Genomic DNA, 19,289 nt, shown 5'->3' on the forward strand with positions numbered 1-19,289 from the left:
TCTCCTTCCGTGCTTACAGAAATCCGGGAAGCGCTATACCACTCCATCGGAAGGAAGCGGCGTGCGTGGGGAGGAGCGGCACCGACACTGAGCTGCGGAGAAGTGAGGAGCGCCCCACATCAGCGCAACCCACCCCATCGTGCTGACCCCCTAGTGCACCACCGGGCTCAGGTTACGCTGAATCGGCCGTGATTTCATCTTGAAAATCTAATGCTTTAAACTCTCCACGCATTTTTTTTTCCCAAGATCTATAGCTGAAACTCCAAGGATATAATATGTGGCCATGAGAAATGCATCAGGCCATACTATCTTTTCTATGGTACTTATTAAATCCTTCTTAATTAGAAATAAGAGAAGTCAATTGTTTTGGCAGCTGAGTGCCACATACAAAGTACCGGGATAAAAGAAAAGTACTCTGCTGCAAATACCGGGAACAAAGTAAAAGCAGGGTAACCCAGGTGAAAAATAAAACCCATGAAAAAAACCCAATGTTTTTCTTATATTTTTAGTTAGTGAGAAACTAACCTACCTGTTTTTTTTATTCTTTAAGTAAGATATATGGAACAAAGATTTTGTTTCTTGCAAATTAAAATAATATGTGGACTTGCTCTTTTGAGATAGCTCAGAAATCTGTGTTTTATGGAGAGGCAAATAAACTTTGCATACAAAGCAGCAGATAGGGCACATTCAGCAGCGATGTTATCGCTTAGCTTCTGCATATAAGACGGTTTCTGCAGCTAAACAATATTAAATGTTTTAGTAATTCATTGCATCATTAAGGAACTAAAGGGCAAAGACGTGTCAAACTGAGTACTCTGCTTTGTCTCAACTTTTCCTACATCCAAGGTTACAGCAGGACAGTTCAGAGGCATGTTCCCAAACACTGAATCACTGCCAACATTTTCTTAATGGGATTAAATTGTGCGTTGTTACACTACAAAGACATATTTTAAGTATGCTTGGCCATTTATTTGATGTATGATTCTCCTTGGCTGAATTATTATTCTGGGTTTGTGAATAGTAAAGTCTTTATTTCATTACTTGCTGTAATTCTTCTCCTAAAATTTATCCAATTAATGATAGAGATATTAATAGAATGGAGAAGCAAGATGGGTCATTTAGAATTTTTTCCCTTCTGTTAGTGTCACTATCAATAATTGAATAAATACTAGGAGAAGTACAGCATCTTGATGTATGTACAATTAAAAAAAAACCCAACTGAACTGATAAATAACTGTCCAGAGGGACTATCCTGAGATGACACCCTGCCTCGCAGAACCAGAAGGAGGGGTTTACAGATGGCAGCAATACCAACCACAGCCAAAACAAGGCACAGGCTTGTCAGGGACAGGGTTTGGAGGCTGGGATGGGCATGAGGATGGGGATGGGGACAGGGGGAGGAGGGAAATTCTGCCAAACTGGGCCTTTGGCATCTTTCTGCCGCAGGCAATAGAGCAGCAGGGATCATCTCTCCAAAGTCATCCTTGGGCAGTGGTACAGGTGGCAGCCACAGCACGCCAAAAGTGATGAAAATATTTCTGGTTGCTGCAAATTCTAGATGAAATTGTAACTATGCCCTATGAAATTGTATTATGAAATTGTAATTCTGGATGAAATTGAAGGGACGGCAGTGTTCCCTCCCTTGAAGCTGGCCAGACGAATGTCCACAGCACGCTCAGGTTTACCAGGCTCCTCTCCTCCCACCTCTCTCCCAACGACAGCAGCAGCTCAGCCCCCCATCCCAGCGCAGCACAGGATGGTTGCCCGTGTCCTGCTGAGCAGCTGGAGCGAGCCCAGGCACCGGAGCCCTGCGCCTTGCGTAAGCACAGCAGAAACACACACTCTGCTGCAAAAACTGGTTTTGAGGTCTCATACAAAATAATTTGTTGACTGTTGGTTTTGAGACCCAGTAACAACAGCTTGTGGACAGAGGGGACCATGAGGAGCGTCTGAGGGAGCTGGGGATGTTCAGCCTGGAGAAAAGGAGGCTGAGGGGAGACCTTATCGCTCTCTACAACTACCTGAAAGGAGGTTGTAGGTAGTTGGGTGGCAGTCTCTCTTGTCCCAGGTAACAAGTGATAGGACAAGAGGAAATGGCCTCAAGTTGCGCCAGGGGAGGTTTAGGTTGGATATTAGGAAAAATTTCTACACCAAAAGGGTTATCAAACACTGGAACGACTTGCCCAGAGTGGTGGTGGAATCACCATGCCTGGAGGTATTTAAAAGACGGATAGACGTGGTGCTTAGCAACATGATTTAGTGGTGATTTTGTCAGTGTTAGGTTGATGGTTGGACTTGATCTAAAAGGTCCCTTCCAACCTAGTCAATTCTGATTCCCCGCTCCCCCACCCTAAACTCTGTGATGCTACTTCATCCTTATGCCGGGACCAGCATCTGGCCTGGGCAACCTGAAGCAGGAGAAAGCAAGTCCCTGCTACAGAGGCGGTGGGGATTTCAATCACGCTGAGCAAATCACGTGAGTGTCGCCTGTTACAGAGATGGGGAGGAAATTAGAAAGCTGTAAGTAGATGAATCTGGGGCCACCCAGACAGATGACACTGATGCAGGACCCCAGCCAGCAGCGCTGGAGACCTCTGTGTGCCCACAGCGGGTGGCTTGCTAGATAGCAGCAGCATGGTAAAGCCTCGCAACAGCCACAATCTGTATTAATGTGGACACAAGCTCTAACTGCAGAGTTGTTAACCATCATAAAATGTGTTCTACAATAATTTTTGAGAACTCAACACTCACTACAAATGTATCACGACCAGGACTCTACAGTGCTTAGTTCCTGCAATTGTCCTGCAGCTGAAGTCCTTCTCTCGCTTAAACATTGATTTATTAAAGACTTGATTCTGATCTTATTTCACAGCTATATAATTCCACTGCTATGACGTTATCCTAAATGACTTTAAAATACAATGCATAAATGTGGAAAAATTAGGAGGATTGCCAAAGGGCGCATGGGCAGAACATTTATATATTTGGTTTTGATGCTGAAGACCATAAGCCTGATTCTCCTCTCTTGAAGACTGGTAGAAACCAGGACGAGCATATTGCAGTTACGCTGGTAAATATGAGAGGATAATTAAGACAATGACTTATACCACAGATCGATGCTTTCCGTCTTTCTAGTTTTATTCTAAAAACCTTTCAATTTCTGTGTGTAATCACCAAGGGTGAGCATTGTTGACTAACCATGCTTTACTATGAAGCAGGGTCTGTCAGCTCCTTCCCACAAAGGTTCTGAGACAACACTATCAAGGTCTGCACTGCTAACAAGGACGGCACCACTTTCAGCGCAAAACCCACCATTGGTAGAATTAAAACAAATTTATGGCAAAAATTAAAACATTTATATTTTAACATCTCCAGACTTTATTAGGTGTTCTTTATACAGTCATCTGGTATGTTTAAAGAGTGAGCAATCATATAAAAGGAAATATGGTCATAACTGATTGAAGTAATAAAACCCTGAAACTAAATAACATCTCATAACTCATTACACAGCATATATTAGATTTCATTACATCAGTATATGACTTAGTAGTAAATTCTCCTGTTGGTCATAAACCTCTAAAGTGTTGTCATCCTGAAAAATGAAATTAAAAAAGAGAAGAAGACAATGCCAGGACGTTACGTTGGTGCTCATACTGTTACAGCACAGCCCCACCTGGTGTCGAGGTGAGCTGGCCTTGATGGGCAATGCCAGGGACGGGCAACGCCAGGGACGGGCAACGTGTTTCTCCCCATTGCTGCCACCATGTCCAGGACAAAACTGTCCCTTGATGTGGGGGACTGGCATTGCCAGCGGTTCATTTTTATGTAGCCAACCTGCTGCTGAGCTCGTCACCCCTGTGTGCTGATGAACTCACATCCATCTCCGGCACTGGGGAGCTCCCATGAGGGTGATGGGCAATAGGTGAGTGCACCTTCCTGATTGACACCCTGCTCCATCGCTGCCCTGTTTGTGGGTCTGAGGGGGTAGGACCCACCCTCGGGGAGGAGAGGAGCTGGGACTCATTCCTGACACAAGCTCACCAGGCCTCTTGCTCATGGCTCCTCTGTGCTACAAATAGCAAATCTTTCACAGAAACTGCACAAAAATGCATCTTTGAGCTGGGGACAGACTCTGGTAAGTGTTTAAGCCACCCAGCTACAGCCTTAGGGACCTGGTCTCCATCTTCTTGCAGTCCCCAAGGTCTTGAACTCTTGTTGTCCTGCAGCACAGCACCAACACCACACCTGGGGCTCCCTCCAGCTGCACAGCCCAGGTCCGAGCAGGGGACCAGCCCTGGTGCTGGACAAGTTGCTTCTCCCCAGGGCCAGCAAGGTTGCAGATTTTCCCCAGGTTCTCCTTCCCATTTCAGTGTCAGGGCTGGCATCTCCTGCCTCAGGACCAGATGGGCTTCTGCTAGTGAGGTGGGCAGCAGGTCCCTCACCCCAGGCTGGGAGATACTGCCAACATGATTTCTGAGCAGCCCTAGGATCGCCCCACAGAAAGATCCTTGTGGGGGATCTCAACCCCTCCATGCAGCTCGCCAGAGCTCAGGCATAAGGTAGGCTCTGAGACATGTCCATGGCACCGGCCTGGCAAAGCCAGCAAAGGCTGTTGTGGCTCTGGCTGTCAGCTATGAACAGTGGATCTTCTCTTCAGCTCCCCGAAAGGCTTTTATGTTTTTATCCTTTGAGAACCAACCTCCCCTCCTCCATTTGACAGTTTATAATTACCCAGAGCAACTGATCGGCAACTGTGCTGTTTGCAACATCTGGGAGATCTTAAGGCAGATCCCAGTCCAAGCTGCACTGATGTAATTGTTTTGCTGGGTGAAGGATGATAACTCTCCCCACGTGTGTTTATACTCCTTCAAAATAATCCAATGGTTTTTTTGAAGCTCACTTATGTCAACACGTGCTTTATTGTGTCTTATGTGTTTTTAAAGTGCTGGATGGAAGCAGCTGGAGGAGAAGTCCCCTTTCAAAGCACACCTCCTCATGTTCTTTTTGGAGTAGCTCGCCGAATCGCTATAAAGTATTAAGGCTTTAATGGCTGTTTTGGAGGTGTCCAGCCACACCAATGAGTTTGATACACATATAAAAAGCTAAGTATAGAAATGAATCAAAGAAATCCCTGAAAGCTCTAGGGGTGGAGGTGGCTACACCCCTCCTTTCCATGAGAAACAGCAGAAGCCTGTGATCAGATATGAACGAGGCTGTGCGAAGCCAGGCACTCTCTACCCCAAGAACCAGCACAAATGAATGGCTGACAAACCTACCAGTTGTCCAGCAGAAGATGCTGTTTGCAGCAGAAGTTGTCCTCAAGACCTGGGGAACGGACTGGCCAGATAACAGTGCTCCTTGGGGTAAGCCAGGTGAGCCTGGGCTACCTTTTGCAAACATTAAACTACAGATCTAAACGTCTGATATGTCATAATCACATCACCAGTCCTACAATGGAAATAGCAGTCTGTCCATAAGACAGCTGTACTTCTGAAAGGAAATACGGTCTGTTACTTTTTCCCTGGAATTTCTTTTATTCTGTTTTTGGTTTGGTTTTTTTTTGTTGCTGGTTTTTGGGGTTTTTTTGAGAATAATAAAGCATCTCTGGCTGCTCCTAGTGCAGATCCTGGTCCTGCCTTTGCCCTGCTACAGCCTAAGTGCTCCTAGGCGGGGACGACTGCCTCCATAAAGCTCCGAAATGCTGATCTCACCCCTCCTCTGGTACCTCGGCTCTTGCAAGGCGCAGAGCAGAGCTGAGCCAAACCTCACCTGGCAGCAGAATATATTTTGCTTTTTATCAGAGCCACCTCCACGCTGCCGTGACAGTCTGGTGATTTCCAGCCGGCAGGCTGGGTGCCGAGCATCGGCGGAGGCCTGCTTATGCACTGATGGAAAATTAAAGGAGTTTTCTTCCGTCGCCTTCTTCAGAGTGAGAGGCTGCAGCTGAGAAACGTTTAGGATTTGAAGAATTTTTAGTTAATTGAAGTAAACCAAACATATCTAGCTGCTTTTATGGCTATTTCATAATAGCATCTTTTTAAGCTAATACTCCACTGGGGAGCACAACTTGCAGACAAAAAAAACCCTCTGAAGTGCCTCGAAGAGATCTGAGCTTTGGACTCTGAACTTTGCTGCTTATAAACAATCATTTCAATCTGCTGGGCCGCAGCGGGAGTATGAGGCTTCATAAAAGGGCTTAGGTGTTATAATACCGAGCGCAGCAGCGTTTAACTCCACGTCTCGCTATCCAGCCTCCCCGTGCAATCCAGAAGATTTAGACACAAAGAACCAGATCCGCACAGGCCAGCGGGGAACCACTTTAGGAACCGCCGAGGAGAGCACAGCCCAGCTGTGCTGAGGTACCTCTTTCTGATCGGGTTTCAAGCCCCAGATCCCTTCTCAGCACAGGAACTGAAGCAGCACACTCTCATAAAACAGCAACAGCAATTCCTTTGGAATTGCTTGGGCTTTGGAAGAGAAAGATCCAGTGCTCCTCTGCAGAGATGCAAGCACCCCAAACCCAGAGCTGCCCCGGCGCTGTTGGGACAACCTCTTGTAACCGTTCTGGTTTTCATGGAAAGAAACAGATGAGGTTGGGCCAGAGGAGATGGACACTTAGGTCACGTCCAAGCACTCTGCAAGCAGGACAGGGAGAGCTTGGGCTCCACTCATGATCTGGTTCAATTGATGATACTTAAATATTCCTTAGGGTAAATTTGTGCCTCAGTGAGTGCCGTGACCCTGGGGTTCCCAAAGTTAGGACATATGGCAGTCACTCTCTGTAGTGGCCTGCAAAGCAGCCTTTGCCAAACCACCACACACCTCTCCTCACTGTCCTACTCAATGGTCCCTTTTCCCAAAATATGTTCAACCACATTTTTCTTTCTCCCCCTTCCCAGTGGCCATATTTAGTCCACACATAAATGCCCCAACCTCATCTCATCCTCACCTTGCATGGCCAAAGCAGGCGAAGGGCATCAAGGTGAACTTATTTTCCCTACACTTCTTCCAAATCCCTGCACATGGTTTCCTAATCTTGCATCTACCCTAACGCCTCACCCACGCTCTGTTCCTTGCTCAAGCCCTTGTCTTATCTCCTTGGTACAGGTGCCAGGGCTGGCTCAGGGTTCAGGTACCACAGGAGAGAGCCAGGCAGGGCAGAAGCTATGACTGAAGACAATCAGCTGGTGGGCAGTAATTGCCTGAGCTGGCAAGTGCCTCTAGGCAGGTGGAGTCAGGCATTGCCCTTATTTTGAAGCAGTTTTTAAACCAGCTTAGGAAACAGCTCTAACCAACTTACTCAAGTCAAGGTCTCTCCTGGCGCAGTTAATTGAACCTTTCAAAGCAGAACAGCATCAGCCAAAGGGACTAACAGCCCCACTTGCACTACAAGAAAGATTTTCATTAGAGAACTAAAGCATTTGCGGAGAAGGGAACTGAATCCACACCTTTTTGTGAAGAAAATGGAATTGAGCCCACAGCCCACCGGCATAAGCTAGCATTAAATCACCAGCGAGCAGGAGGCGTTGAGGGCTCCTTCTCCTGACACGCCATGAGAACGCCCACCTTGCCGGGGAAGCAGAAGCACGCACAATTTCTGGCACCTTGGGGCATCAGACCAGCTTGTCACCTAGTCCCAGCACCACCACTGCTGAGGTCCTGGATGAGCTGGGAACTGTTTCACACTGAAGGATTTAAAAAACTGCATCAAAGGAAGTTTGCAGCTCCACATGGCCTGCGGAGGACTTTGAGGAAACAGAGTTTTGGGACCAGGGCCAGTTCTTCAAGGGTGCTTAGATGCTAACCCAGACTGTTTACAATGGAGATAGCTGCCTACAGATTCTTCAAGATCTTATTCCTTTGGGCCTTAGACCAGCTAAAAGAGGCTAAGAGAAGCGAAGTCACTCAAGGCATTCAAGTCAGCTGCATACCAGGTGGGACACCGAGTTCCAGCCCCGGTCTCACCCCAGAGCAGCGGTGGCTCTGGTTCCTCTCTGCCTGCTCCACACCGCGAGGGCAGCCCTTACCCCAGCCAAAGTTTCAGTCCACGAAAACTGACCGCAAGGGCGCAGCAGCACTGTGGGGAAATCCTGAAGATAATCTTTGACCTTTGCTATCTAGAGAGAAAACGCTTCAAGTAGGAATGTGTTTACCATATTAATGCTAAAACAGTTCCATTAAAATGACAAGCATGATGTTTCATCAAAATTCTCATGAGATTTATATCTGCTGTAGCTCTCCTTTGGATGGAAGTTGGATGTAAAACAAACATATGTTTCTTGTTACAGTGCCGCAAAAAATCCATTGTTTCTGGGTTGACTGAATTCAAAATTTAAAGAAATCAGTCTGCCATAACAAACATGATCTTCAGCAATCAAAACGCATTCTTATATTTCACCATGTATTTAATAAAAGAACTTTAAATGAAGCACAGGTTGGCTTAAAAATGATGAAAATTAATTAAAACTGTCATCAAACTGCAGGATTAGCAATATCAACTTGGACTCCCTCTTAATTTGACACACATAATTTAGACATGCCAAAGATGTTGTGAGCTCAAACTACAAAAAGACCTCAAGTAATTTATAGAATCTGTATAGAATTTATATCCAAAAAACTACATTCATGAAGATGAAGGTTTCAAAGTGAAGTTAGGAAATGCAAGATGCACCATTGCCCTGTGCGTTATGATATGACCTTAAATGGCAGGTTCACATTTTTGCCAGTATGAACCCTTCTCATTCCCGAATGCTTTTCAATCTTCTCGAGCGCACGGCTCAACCTTGCTTTCTGCACTCCGTACAGGCCACAAATGTGTCAGCTTCTTTATAAATATTTCTGCACTTCCCATCAGACAAATAAGGATTGTGAGGTCTTTTTCAAACCTGTGAGAATCCCTGTGAGATTTGCTCTTGGCATCACCACCTGTAGTATCCACTGTGTGTACGGATGAATACTGACACTTCCACCTAATATTTTCAGACCAGATCTACTGACCCTAGACATAGATGCGCCTTCTCTGCACTTCTGCAGAGGTAGCCCCAAGCGCCACATATTAAGCATTTACCAAAATACTTAGTGAGTTTCTGTGAACCAAGCGTCTTGCTCGGCGTTACAGAAGAACCTTGTGACAGCAGCAGAAAGAAAAACCAGTTCTCCAAATCCGAATGCTCTTTCCTTCATCATCAGACCATCTTTCAACCTCTGGCAATTTGACTCCCTTTACTGTTACCAAGTTTTTCCTTAAAATGAAGTAATTTTGCAGATAGCAAGCTTGTGGCTGCACAGTCCTGCGTCACTCACGGAGGAGCACAAAGCCTGCACAAGGAATACGGCAGGATCCCAGGGAGCTGCACAAGTGGGATGGAAGAATTAGAAGGAAATTACAGATCTGAAAATCCCTAATTTTTGCAATTCCATTCCTTCCCATCCCAGATATTTTTAAGGATAAACGTAAGGATTCAAAAACGGGAATCACACCGACCCTCCAACTTGTCACCAGCAGGATTCAGCCCATTCATACAAGAAAACTCCCATTTCCTCTAGCTACAGAGTAACGCTAGTAGCTCAGTGTGCACAGGGGGAACACAACAGGGTGAAATACAAAATGTCTTCCAATTTACTCATCGATTAGCCAGCAGCACAAGCATCCAAATCTCACATCACACATTCTAGGCGAGTTTACAGTCTCTAACACAAAGCTGCTACAGATCTTGGTTCCCAGGCAACAGATATCCCTGTCTTACACCCACCTCCTTCCTCCCTCTTTCTCACTATTTTCAGATTCTTCTCAAAGAATGCACACCCATCTCTGCCAAAAAGCGACAAATACATTTTCCTTACAAGTATCATTCTAAGTTACAACTAAACAGTATTCATCGAGCTTTTTCAAAATACTTCAACAGGAGACCACTGCACATCATTATGGGAACTTAAAATTAAAAATGACCAATCCAAGTCAGAAGCATCGGAAAACACGTCTAAATGAGAGATGTCAAACCACCTCAGCCTCAGTGAACTGACAAACTTTTAACATGGCTTCCTTTTCACTCCTCCCCTTGAACTCCTACGAAGATCATTTGGAAAGAATCTTTTGTTAACTTCTATACTTGACTTTGACTCTTAAAATGTTGAATTTGAGTGTAAAGAGGTCAGTGATTTCAGATGTGTTAGGCCAATTGCGGCACAGCTGCTTTGTGCTCCATTCAAAGGTCAGCTTATTTTTAAATGCCTGATGCCAAAAAACCCCTTTTCTCTAAACCAAGTAATTTTTGAAAGACTATTGAACCACCCTAATCCAAACCTATGGTCAAAGAAGCAGACACTGTCTTTCTACAAAATCCTAGTTTTTGTAGAAGTTTGACCAGCTGTGCCTTCCAAATGCTACGTCCATTAGATAATTAAGTCTTCTAATATTATTCTAACAGATAATGAAATAGTTCTAATTCCATTAGAAAAAAAAAAGTATTCTAATAATAAGTGTGAAACTTCAGGCCCTGTTTGTCTCTTGGAAGAAAGTTAAGAAGTTCTCAAAAATACATCAAATTATGTATGCTTCAATCGTAAGATTTTACTATAGGAGATAAAAGAAGCCTCACATTCTTAATATCATCACCCCACTTCAAGAAGTATCAGTGATGCAGATATTTTTGCAGCATTTTATTTTACCGCATCAGGCAGTGAATTTTTGAAATAAGTATTTCACCCAGGGATCACTGTACCCATCCTACAGATGTAAGCAACTGAGGCAAGCAGATGAAGGTTAATAACAGTGATGGGCAAAGCTAAAAGACAGTTTCCACTCTAACATCTAATCAGGTATTGCATTTATCTGGTCATAAGTATCACAATTACAGATGTGGTTTACTCCATATTTATGTAATTTTTTTTTTTTTTCCTGAACTGCTCTAGCTTTTGGTCAATGGATTCTTGCATTTGGCAGACAAGCATTCGTGACAAAAAAACAACAAAAAAACAACCAAACCAACCTTGGGACTATCACACAAGTTTGTGTACTTCACAGAGAGAACTACATGATAGGCTTTGAATTGCACATGTAATACTAATATCTGTCTCAAATGAACACTACCATTAAACTATGGAAGACTAAACTCAAGGTCTTCAGCCAGCAAGAGCTGGTATTTTATGGATAAAACTGAATTCCTTGTGTTGTTAAGCAAAGCCTGAATTCCACTGGTATCTCTAATATCATTAAGCCTGATAGTTTAAAATACTTCATACCAATCACTGGAACAGCAGTATGCTTTAGGCCATGAAAAAAATATACAGGAAGTTAATTATGCTGATGAAAGCACATCAGCATACTACTTTTACCCTTTAGAAGGACAAGAAGTCTCATGAAGCTCAAGTGAGACAGTCATTACGGTTTATGTGAAATGGTTTATATCTTTTAAGGATTAACAATGTATATGGTATAAAAAGCTAGTGAAACATTTCAAGATTTTGTGATAAAGAAATCATCTACATTTTCCATTATTGTAATATGTATATGCTCAGATGCACAGATTACATTCTGCTATCTCATGATGCCACTGTAATATCAAGTACTGGTCCAGTATTGTCTCTGGGGAGAAGTGACGAAGGAAATAAGCAACGCCTTTTTAATTTAACAGAGCAAAGAGCACCAACAACCTTGTGTGTATCTTACTTAACCCTACAACTGCAGAAAACAGCTGTATTATGAAAAGGGTAAGAATCAAAACGCTGGAATGAAGACTGCATACCACTAAGTTAATATGTAATGTATATACTCATAGGAAAGATCTGAACATTAGCTTGTTAACATTTACAAAGAACTCTTCCAAGTAGATTTTATACTTTGACATGTTTATTTTAGTTGGATGAACAGATTCAATGAACAAGCTGAAACAGTATTCCTCAGCCTCACATTTGCCTCCCTGTAGACTCCTATAACCAAATGTTTAAAAATATCAGAAATATGTGGATATTTGCATGAAGTAGTTCAATAGTTATTTCTTGTTCCATGCTTCTCTTTCAAGTCTTTCACGGATTACTTCTTTTAGGTATGGTTCAAGATAGTGCTTATCCTGAAAAAGAAGAGAATATATTTAAGCTTATAGGGAGGTCCAGAAACATCTCAAGCCGTTCCTACAGATTACTTGTCCCTCATTCCTCCTCAAATTTGACTAAAACACAACCTAACAAGAAAAAAAAAAAAAAAAAAAGAGACATCAAACATTGCTTACTCTGAAAAGGTAAACTTCGTATCTGCCAAGTCCACAATGACAAGTTCTTCACTGCAGCAACCACTAATTCCTAATGCCTCGCCAACATTAACAAGCAAAGTCACACTTCCAGCTATACCTTTAGAAACAATGTTCTTTTGGCAGATACCCAAATGTACAAGATCCACTTTAATTAGTTCAAAGTCCAACTATAATACTCTGGAGAAACTCATTTTGTGCTTAACTTCTAAATAGCACTGTAAACTTGGATTCAATGAAACATCTCAACCGTGTTTAACACTTAGAAACCAAACTGCTGCTTAAGGAACTACACAACCAGTTATTCAATGCAGCAGTTACCTAAATATGAACAATAAGATCACAAGAATAAGCCGCTGCTTATATAGAGAAACGTAATACCCTTGTACCATCCTATAGTCAAAAGTTTAGTGATAACATTCCTCTCTGTCTGGTAATTTGGAGAAAGCCGAGATGGACAGTAATGCAAAATCTATGAATCAATCCACTACAAAAAGGAAGTCAGTTACATCTGAAAAGAAAGATGTAGTTTGTTTATCAAATTACAAGACAACAACTTATTTAATACAAGATTTCCTTTTAAACTGGGGTTGTTTAGCCTGCAGAAAAGGAGGCTGAGGGGACATCTTATTGCTCTCTACAACTACCCGAAAGGCAGTTGTAGAGAGGTGGGGGTCGGTCTCTTTTCCCAAGTAACAGACGATACTAGAGGAAATGGCCTCAAGTTGAGCCAGGGGAGGTTTAGACCGGATATTAGGAAAAAATTCTTCTCCAAAAGGGTTGTCAAGCATTGGAACAGGCTGCCCAGAGAAGTGGTTGAGTCACCATCCCTGGAGGTATTTCAGAGACATACAGATCTGGTGCTTAGGGATATGGTTTAGCGATGGACTTGGCAGTGCTAGGTTAACAATTGGACTCAACATTCTTGAATTTAAAATCTAAACCATTTATGATTCTATGAAATTATTCTTCCTTGGCATCTTTATGAATAAAAGCTTTGGCTTGAGATTTTCTATAAAATTAAGAAATTAATCAGAAAAGCAAGAGACCTTTTATAAGAATTTCAAACTAGTTACAGTGTACTACTTTATCTGATAGCTTAGAATAAATATTTTGACTGAATACAAACAACGTGTTATGGCTCTGAGTTGTAGTTTAAGCTTTTGTCTTCTTGAGAAAAAAAACCTAATTTCCACTGAAAAAAAGAGATTTTTAAACAGCGATCAAAAGTGTTGTTTTCCAGAGGTATCCTACGAGATACACACTCATTTACTCACTATAAAAAACATGGAAGTGTGTAGGTCTTAGAGATTGAAAATCCCAAAGACCACTCATAGCAGTGCCATTTAAATCCTCCACCTTGGAAACACTCTGTACACATACCTCTTCATACTTCACCCACTGGTCTTTTGGAAGGATTTGATGTTTCAGGCTTAAGTCGAGTGCTCGCTTTATGCGAAATATTCTTTCATTGTAAAGATGTTCTGGAAGTCTCTTCAGTGCTTCTTTTACATCATCATCTTCATACAATGTATCGTCTCGCATTAATCCTGTACCAAAAAGATTTTACAATATCACTGAATAAATGATCTTAAGTAAGATTTAAGATTGACACAGGTGTTTCTACATAACATGGGCAAAACATTTCCAAATGTAAAATTATGAAGAAAAACTAAACCAGTCTAGAAGAGAACGACTAATTGCTCACAGCAAACAAACTCTAAACACTGGCTTACACATACTCTATTTGTTTTTAGTCCTTTTCTTAAGAAGAAATGGGGGAAATCGGTATTTGATTCAATGTGTTTCATAAGAGTATGTATATACATAGAACAATAAGTATTCTGGATCTGAGAGGTGGACTTATGCTCACCTGATTTTCTATCTGTATTTAAGATGACTGTCTAGGTAAAGGGTTTAAGAGCTCTGGATCCATTAGAGCCAGCCAACCCCAGATGTGACTACTTCAGCACTGAAGAATTATTCTCTGAACTCCACTGTCCATACTGACTAGATCTCCATCTACTATATTAAGTTATGTTTGTGGCCAAGTTGGTCCCCCACCCCAAATCAGAAGTTAAATTGGGGAGAAGGACCAAGTCTTCTCAAAGCCAAGAGGACCCTCACACTGTTTGTGGAAAAAAGGACTCCTGAAATTCAACCAACCCTGCTTTAAGTTTCAGTATTAACAACATAGGACAAAATGTTACTTCTGTAACATTCCAAGATTGATACAGATTGCAAGAGTATACCTACTGACTTGTGATTAAAGGTTTTGATCTTACATGACTCCTGATAAAACAGAAATTTCTTTTGAGCTACGTATTTTTGAATACAGTTTCGTAATTTATTTCAAAGGCACAGGGAACATGGCTGCTAGTTTAATCACTAGATTAAATTTGCTGTTTCTCCTCAGTTTTCATTCACCTTCCCAGAAAAGGGGCAAAAAGGATTAGTGCCTTTAAGAATTTCAGCAGACAGATATAAAAAGAGGGGCTAAGCACCGCATCTCTGGAGGAAAGACCTAAGCTTATTCCTCTACAGTTGTCCTGCAATTTTTTTTTCTAATTTCCCCAGGGCAGTTATGTTAACTTCCTTTAAATTATTTTGTCATATTGTGGTCAGCAGTAAATTACAGCCTCTGAATATTCAGATTCTCTTGTCATTCAAGAACAGTTCTGACATGTAAATAGTTGAAACAAACTTGGGAACAACTTTGAACAAATTGACGACAATACCATCAAGGCAACCTCCTCTACTTAAGGATAGGCTATTTTTACTACTTCACCATTGTGCAGGCTAGAGAGACACTAAGTGAAGTTATGGTGATACAGAGGGCAGAACGAACTAAATCCTTTTTTGCACTTTGGATACTTTACATAAGGATCCCAGACAAACTGCCGGCTACCAGCAGGAACCTCTCCAGCTTCAAGGGCAGCCTTCAGGTTAGAAAATACTGGCTAGGGAGAGTGACTTGGTGGGAAACAATAAGTAATCAAGCTTTCAGGACTGCTTTGTGCAACTTTTTTCAAGTGCTCCAGCTTAACCTTAGCTGTTACAAGTTATGTCACTGAAAACAAGAGCAAACATAGCAATAAAGAAGTCACTGATTCATTACAAGGTAACAAACATGATGACTGAAGCTATCGCTAACTTTTTCCCCACAGAAATATTACATAATTTTGATCAAAAAGACTTATGCCAAACTGCATGTACATACAATAACTAGTTTGAGGATTGTTACATTTACAGAGTTTTTAAAACTCAATGAAACACTTACCGAGTTTGTTGAATCCAGCTGCATTATAATACCACTTGCGAATCCTGTCTATCAGGCGACCACCTCCTGCAACTGAATGTGACCATCATCAGTTGCACAGCAAGATAAAATTCAACTTTTACACACTACTATGACAGTACACAAATATTTGCTGGCCTCTTTCACATGCAGCAATGCAACACTACATCAGGTTTGAATCTGAACATATATGACTTGGCCTCTCTGCTTTTTAGTATCCCTTAATTGACACTGACTACATGGAATGAGTGCTTTTACGTACAAAAGTTTGACCTGTTTCACTAAATTTGAATATTAGACTGCTTTAAGACTTGGAACAATGCTAACAGCTCATTGTCAAAGACAGCACCAACACTTTTAGGCTCCATAACTCTTACTTAAACTAAAAACATAATGTTGTACAAAAAGCAAAAACTTCATGCTTTTCAAATACTTTAAGTTTCCCAGCTCTCATCATGGGTTAATTTGCTTTCAAGGACGTCATACTATTATGTTGTTAACTTTCTGCTCTCCCCTTTAGTTACTTAAATACCATTCCAGAGCCTCCTTTTTCAAAGAGCTGCCAAAGTCAACTGGAAAGTCAACACTGAAACCTCAAAAAAAGACCATTTACTTGAAAGAGAAAAAATAAAACACGCCACATGTAGAATGTTCATCTTTCCTTAACTGTGATTTTGGATAGCAAAAGTGTTTTTTACATGTAATCAAGAGTATGATACAGTACCACACACCATTAAAGTCACTCAACAAGGGGCCCAGAAATCCAGGAACAGCACAATATGGGCAATGCAGCCCAATGCTGCCAGGGCAAGCTATCTTTCATGACTTTAAGTCAGTTGCCTTATTAAGTCACCCCATAAAACCAGTGCTATGTGTGACGCCAGTACAGCACTGGCACACTACCTCATCAGGCCTTATTCTTTCGCACTTTAGGCCTTGAGAAGGAACAACGCCAGACCAACTAAGCCTGGAGTCAGTAACCCGGCAGGACACCAATGCCCACGGCCCCTCGGGGGCAGCCCAAGGGCTCCTCCAGTGCTCCCGGGCACCCTCTGCCCCACCGCTTCTGGAAAACCTCGGCATCGCTGCCAGGCTCCCTCCGCTGAAGCCCAAACCGAGGGGACGACGAGGAGACCCGCCGGCCAGGGCCGCGCCAGCGGTACACCCGCTGCGGGCGCTGCCCCCCGTCAAGGGCACAGGGCGGCCGGCGCCCACCGGCTGCCCATCTCCCCCTCACGGCCCGCCTCGCCTCCCGGGGCGGCACGGAGCGAGCACAGCACCACAACAGCCAGCGGAGTGGGGGGAGGGTACAGCCCCACACCACCACCCCCAGCCGCCCAACGCCTCACCTGATGCCCTCGCCGCCATCTTGACCTCGGCGCGGCGCGCTGCCTTCTGGGTAACCCGCCGCGTCCCCAGGGGGCGGGGGCGGGCCCGCCAATGCCGCCTCAGCGCTGGCGCATGCGCCCCGCCGCGCCGGGGGCACGGCCCGGGCCCGGGCCCGGGCCCGGGCCCAGGACCGCTGCGGGGCACGGTTGTCCGCGGCTCTGCCCGGGCGGGTGGCGAACACCCCCGAGGACGGACACTGTCCATCGGGCTCCCGCTAGGCCGCCTTCGGGCGCGGAAGCCCCGCCGTAAGCGCCGCGGGGCGCCCGGCTACGCTGAGGGGCGGAACGAGCAACAGGAGTCCAAGGCGTTAAGGCCGTGACTCCCACCATGGTTTTAAATAACGGTGTTGGAGAATCGGTAATTAAGCCAAGATTAATCAGTGCTTGCTCAGGAGGAGGAACACGACGCAGTCCCCTCGCATTGCATGTGTACTGCAGCCTCTCTGCAAACGGGCAGCGACTCAAAAATCGCAGTATTTTGCCAGCGTAGTCCGAGCCTTTGCTAGCAACACCCGCGTCTTCATCTGCACGGCCACAGCCGTAGCTCAGGGCCTGGAGAATTGATGTGGACAAGCGCTGGCTTCCGCGTTCGGCTATCCCGCTGCCTGTGAAGGCAACTGAACTGGTGTAACTGGGCCCTGTGAAGATTCTGTAGACCGACAACTGCGAACTGAGGGGTAAAGGTGAATATTAGCTAAAAATAATGTTTATGTTTGTAAAACACAGTAGGCAAAGCATGAAGCCCATCACAGAAAGGAGCAGAAACTTCCCTCTGCGCAGGTATGGCAGCTGCCAGGTGAGTGGCTCTGTTTTCTGAGGCACAGGTCACTGCCTCCCCCCAGCAATTCCTTCAAAGACCACTGCATTTTTAAAGAAATAAAATAAATACTTGGAATTATTCTAGAAATAGCGCTACAGTAGCCAGTTTCAGTCAGAAAAGCACACGGCTGAATGTGGTAAGCAGGCAAATGGCACAGCTCAGAGTGTGTGTCAGCAGACCGCAAAGGGTCTTTGGCATATTGTACCCAGCAAGCCTCAATTAATCAACACGCTCAATCAAAGGCTGCTTGTCCTTATCAAGAACAGCAGACTACAATAAGTTCGGTAATTCTAGGCCAAACATTTCTTCTAAAGATTTTTTTTTTCATCTTAAAGCCAAAAAGTATTTGGCACAATCCTCAAAAAGTTCTATCCTCTCTCCCCTTTCCTTTTAGCACTCCCATAAAATCTTTTGCTTCCTTTCTTCATGGTATTTCTGGGAAGCTATTTTGGCATATGGTCATGCATTTAACATTTCAAAGAAACTGGTTTAACTCTGGCAGCAATCATTTCTACATTTAAAAATATTAAAGGAATTAAAAGCTCAAACTTGGAGACGTTCAAAATATACACATTCTATAATATAATTTATAATGTTTTGTCACATGGTAATATAGATCATGATAAGGACAGCAGAGTAAATCTGCAAAAGCAAACTCTACTTTGGCATTATGAACCCACATACTTTATATTAACATTAATGTTTACTATAAACAATTTTTACTAGGTTGTTTGAAGACTGTAGTTTATTATTAGCATTTAATAGTCAAAATCTAAGTAAGTATATTGTACTTAGATATTTTTATTTAAAAGCAGGGAGTGGGGGAAAGTTTTAGCCATCACATTTCAGCCACCACTTAAGATTAAATTTGTTATGCATCTCCACCAAGAACTGTCTACTTAATAGAGGATTTCAAGTGATCTTCCCATGCCCATGGAGTGGGAAACAAGAGACCAAAAGACAAAAGAAAGCATCTCAGATATATATTGCAGACAATGAATGTGGCTTTTTACTGTGTTTTAAGTGAAGATGCCCCAGTAAATCATCTTGCACCCTGCTTGTTCTGACAACGCTCCTTTTCTTGGGTGTTGTAATTCAAATTCCAAATTTTTATTTTGGATAAAAGACCCAAGTCCTAATCCAGAGATCGCTACTATTGTCATTCTTTAAATGTGTCTTTAACCTATTTATTTCCCACCTATTAGGGGAATTTAACCTTTTGGATTTTATTCTGCTATCTGCATACAAATTGGTATTTTAAGCTCCAACAGTGAGCTTCTAAAACATTTTTCATTAAATAAGCTTAAATCCAAATGAAAACATCTGGATTTCAGTTTCCTGAACTGTTCTAACTGAAAGAATGGAAACTTCTAAACAATGAACTATCAGACAGCTAGCATTTGGGTTCAGTCAGTTTCTTCACTTTGCTCAAATACACTGTGAAGCATTTGATAATTCCATATTAACACATTTTTTTTACTGTAAGATTAAGTACTTTTAATACTCCCACAATTCCTAATGTTGACATTTACTTCACT

The 19,289-nt window shown here is 43.0% G+C and overlaps 1 protein-coding gene across 1 annotated transcript; it reads right to left on the reverse strand.

Annotated features, from left to right (window-relative positions):
• Nucleotides 1-11,826: 11,826 nt before the first annotated feature.
• On the reverse strand, nt 11,827-16,979 carry UQCRB (ubiquinol-cytochrome c reductase binding protein). The gene is made up of 4 exons (XM_074577477.1): nt 16,893-16,979; nt 15,526-15,597; nt 13,629-13,795; nt 11,827-12,068 (listed from the first exon to the last, which is right to left on the reverse strand). The coding sequence occupies exons 1-4, from the start codon at nt 16,909-16,911 to the stop codon at nt 11,991-11,993; spliced, it is 336 nt and encodes a 111-aa protein (XP_074433578.1). The 5' UTR covers nt 16,912-16,979; the 3' UTR covers nt 11,827-11,990.
• Nucleotides 16,980-19,289: the final 2,310 nt, after the last annotated feature.

The sequence above is a fragment of the Larus michahellis genome, chromosome 2 (assembly GCF_964199755.1).
Source record: "Larus michahellis chromosome 2, bLarMic1.1, whole genome shotgun sequence".
Lineage (NCBI taxonomy): Eukaryota > Metazoa > Chordata > Aves > Charadriiformes > Laridae > Larus > Larus michahellis.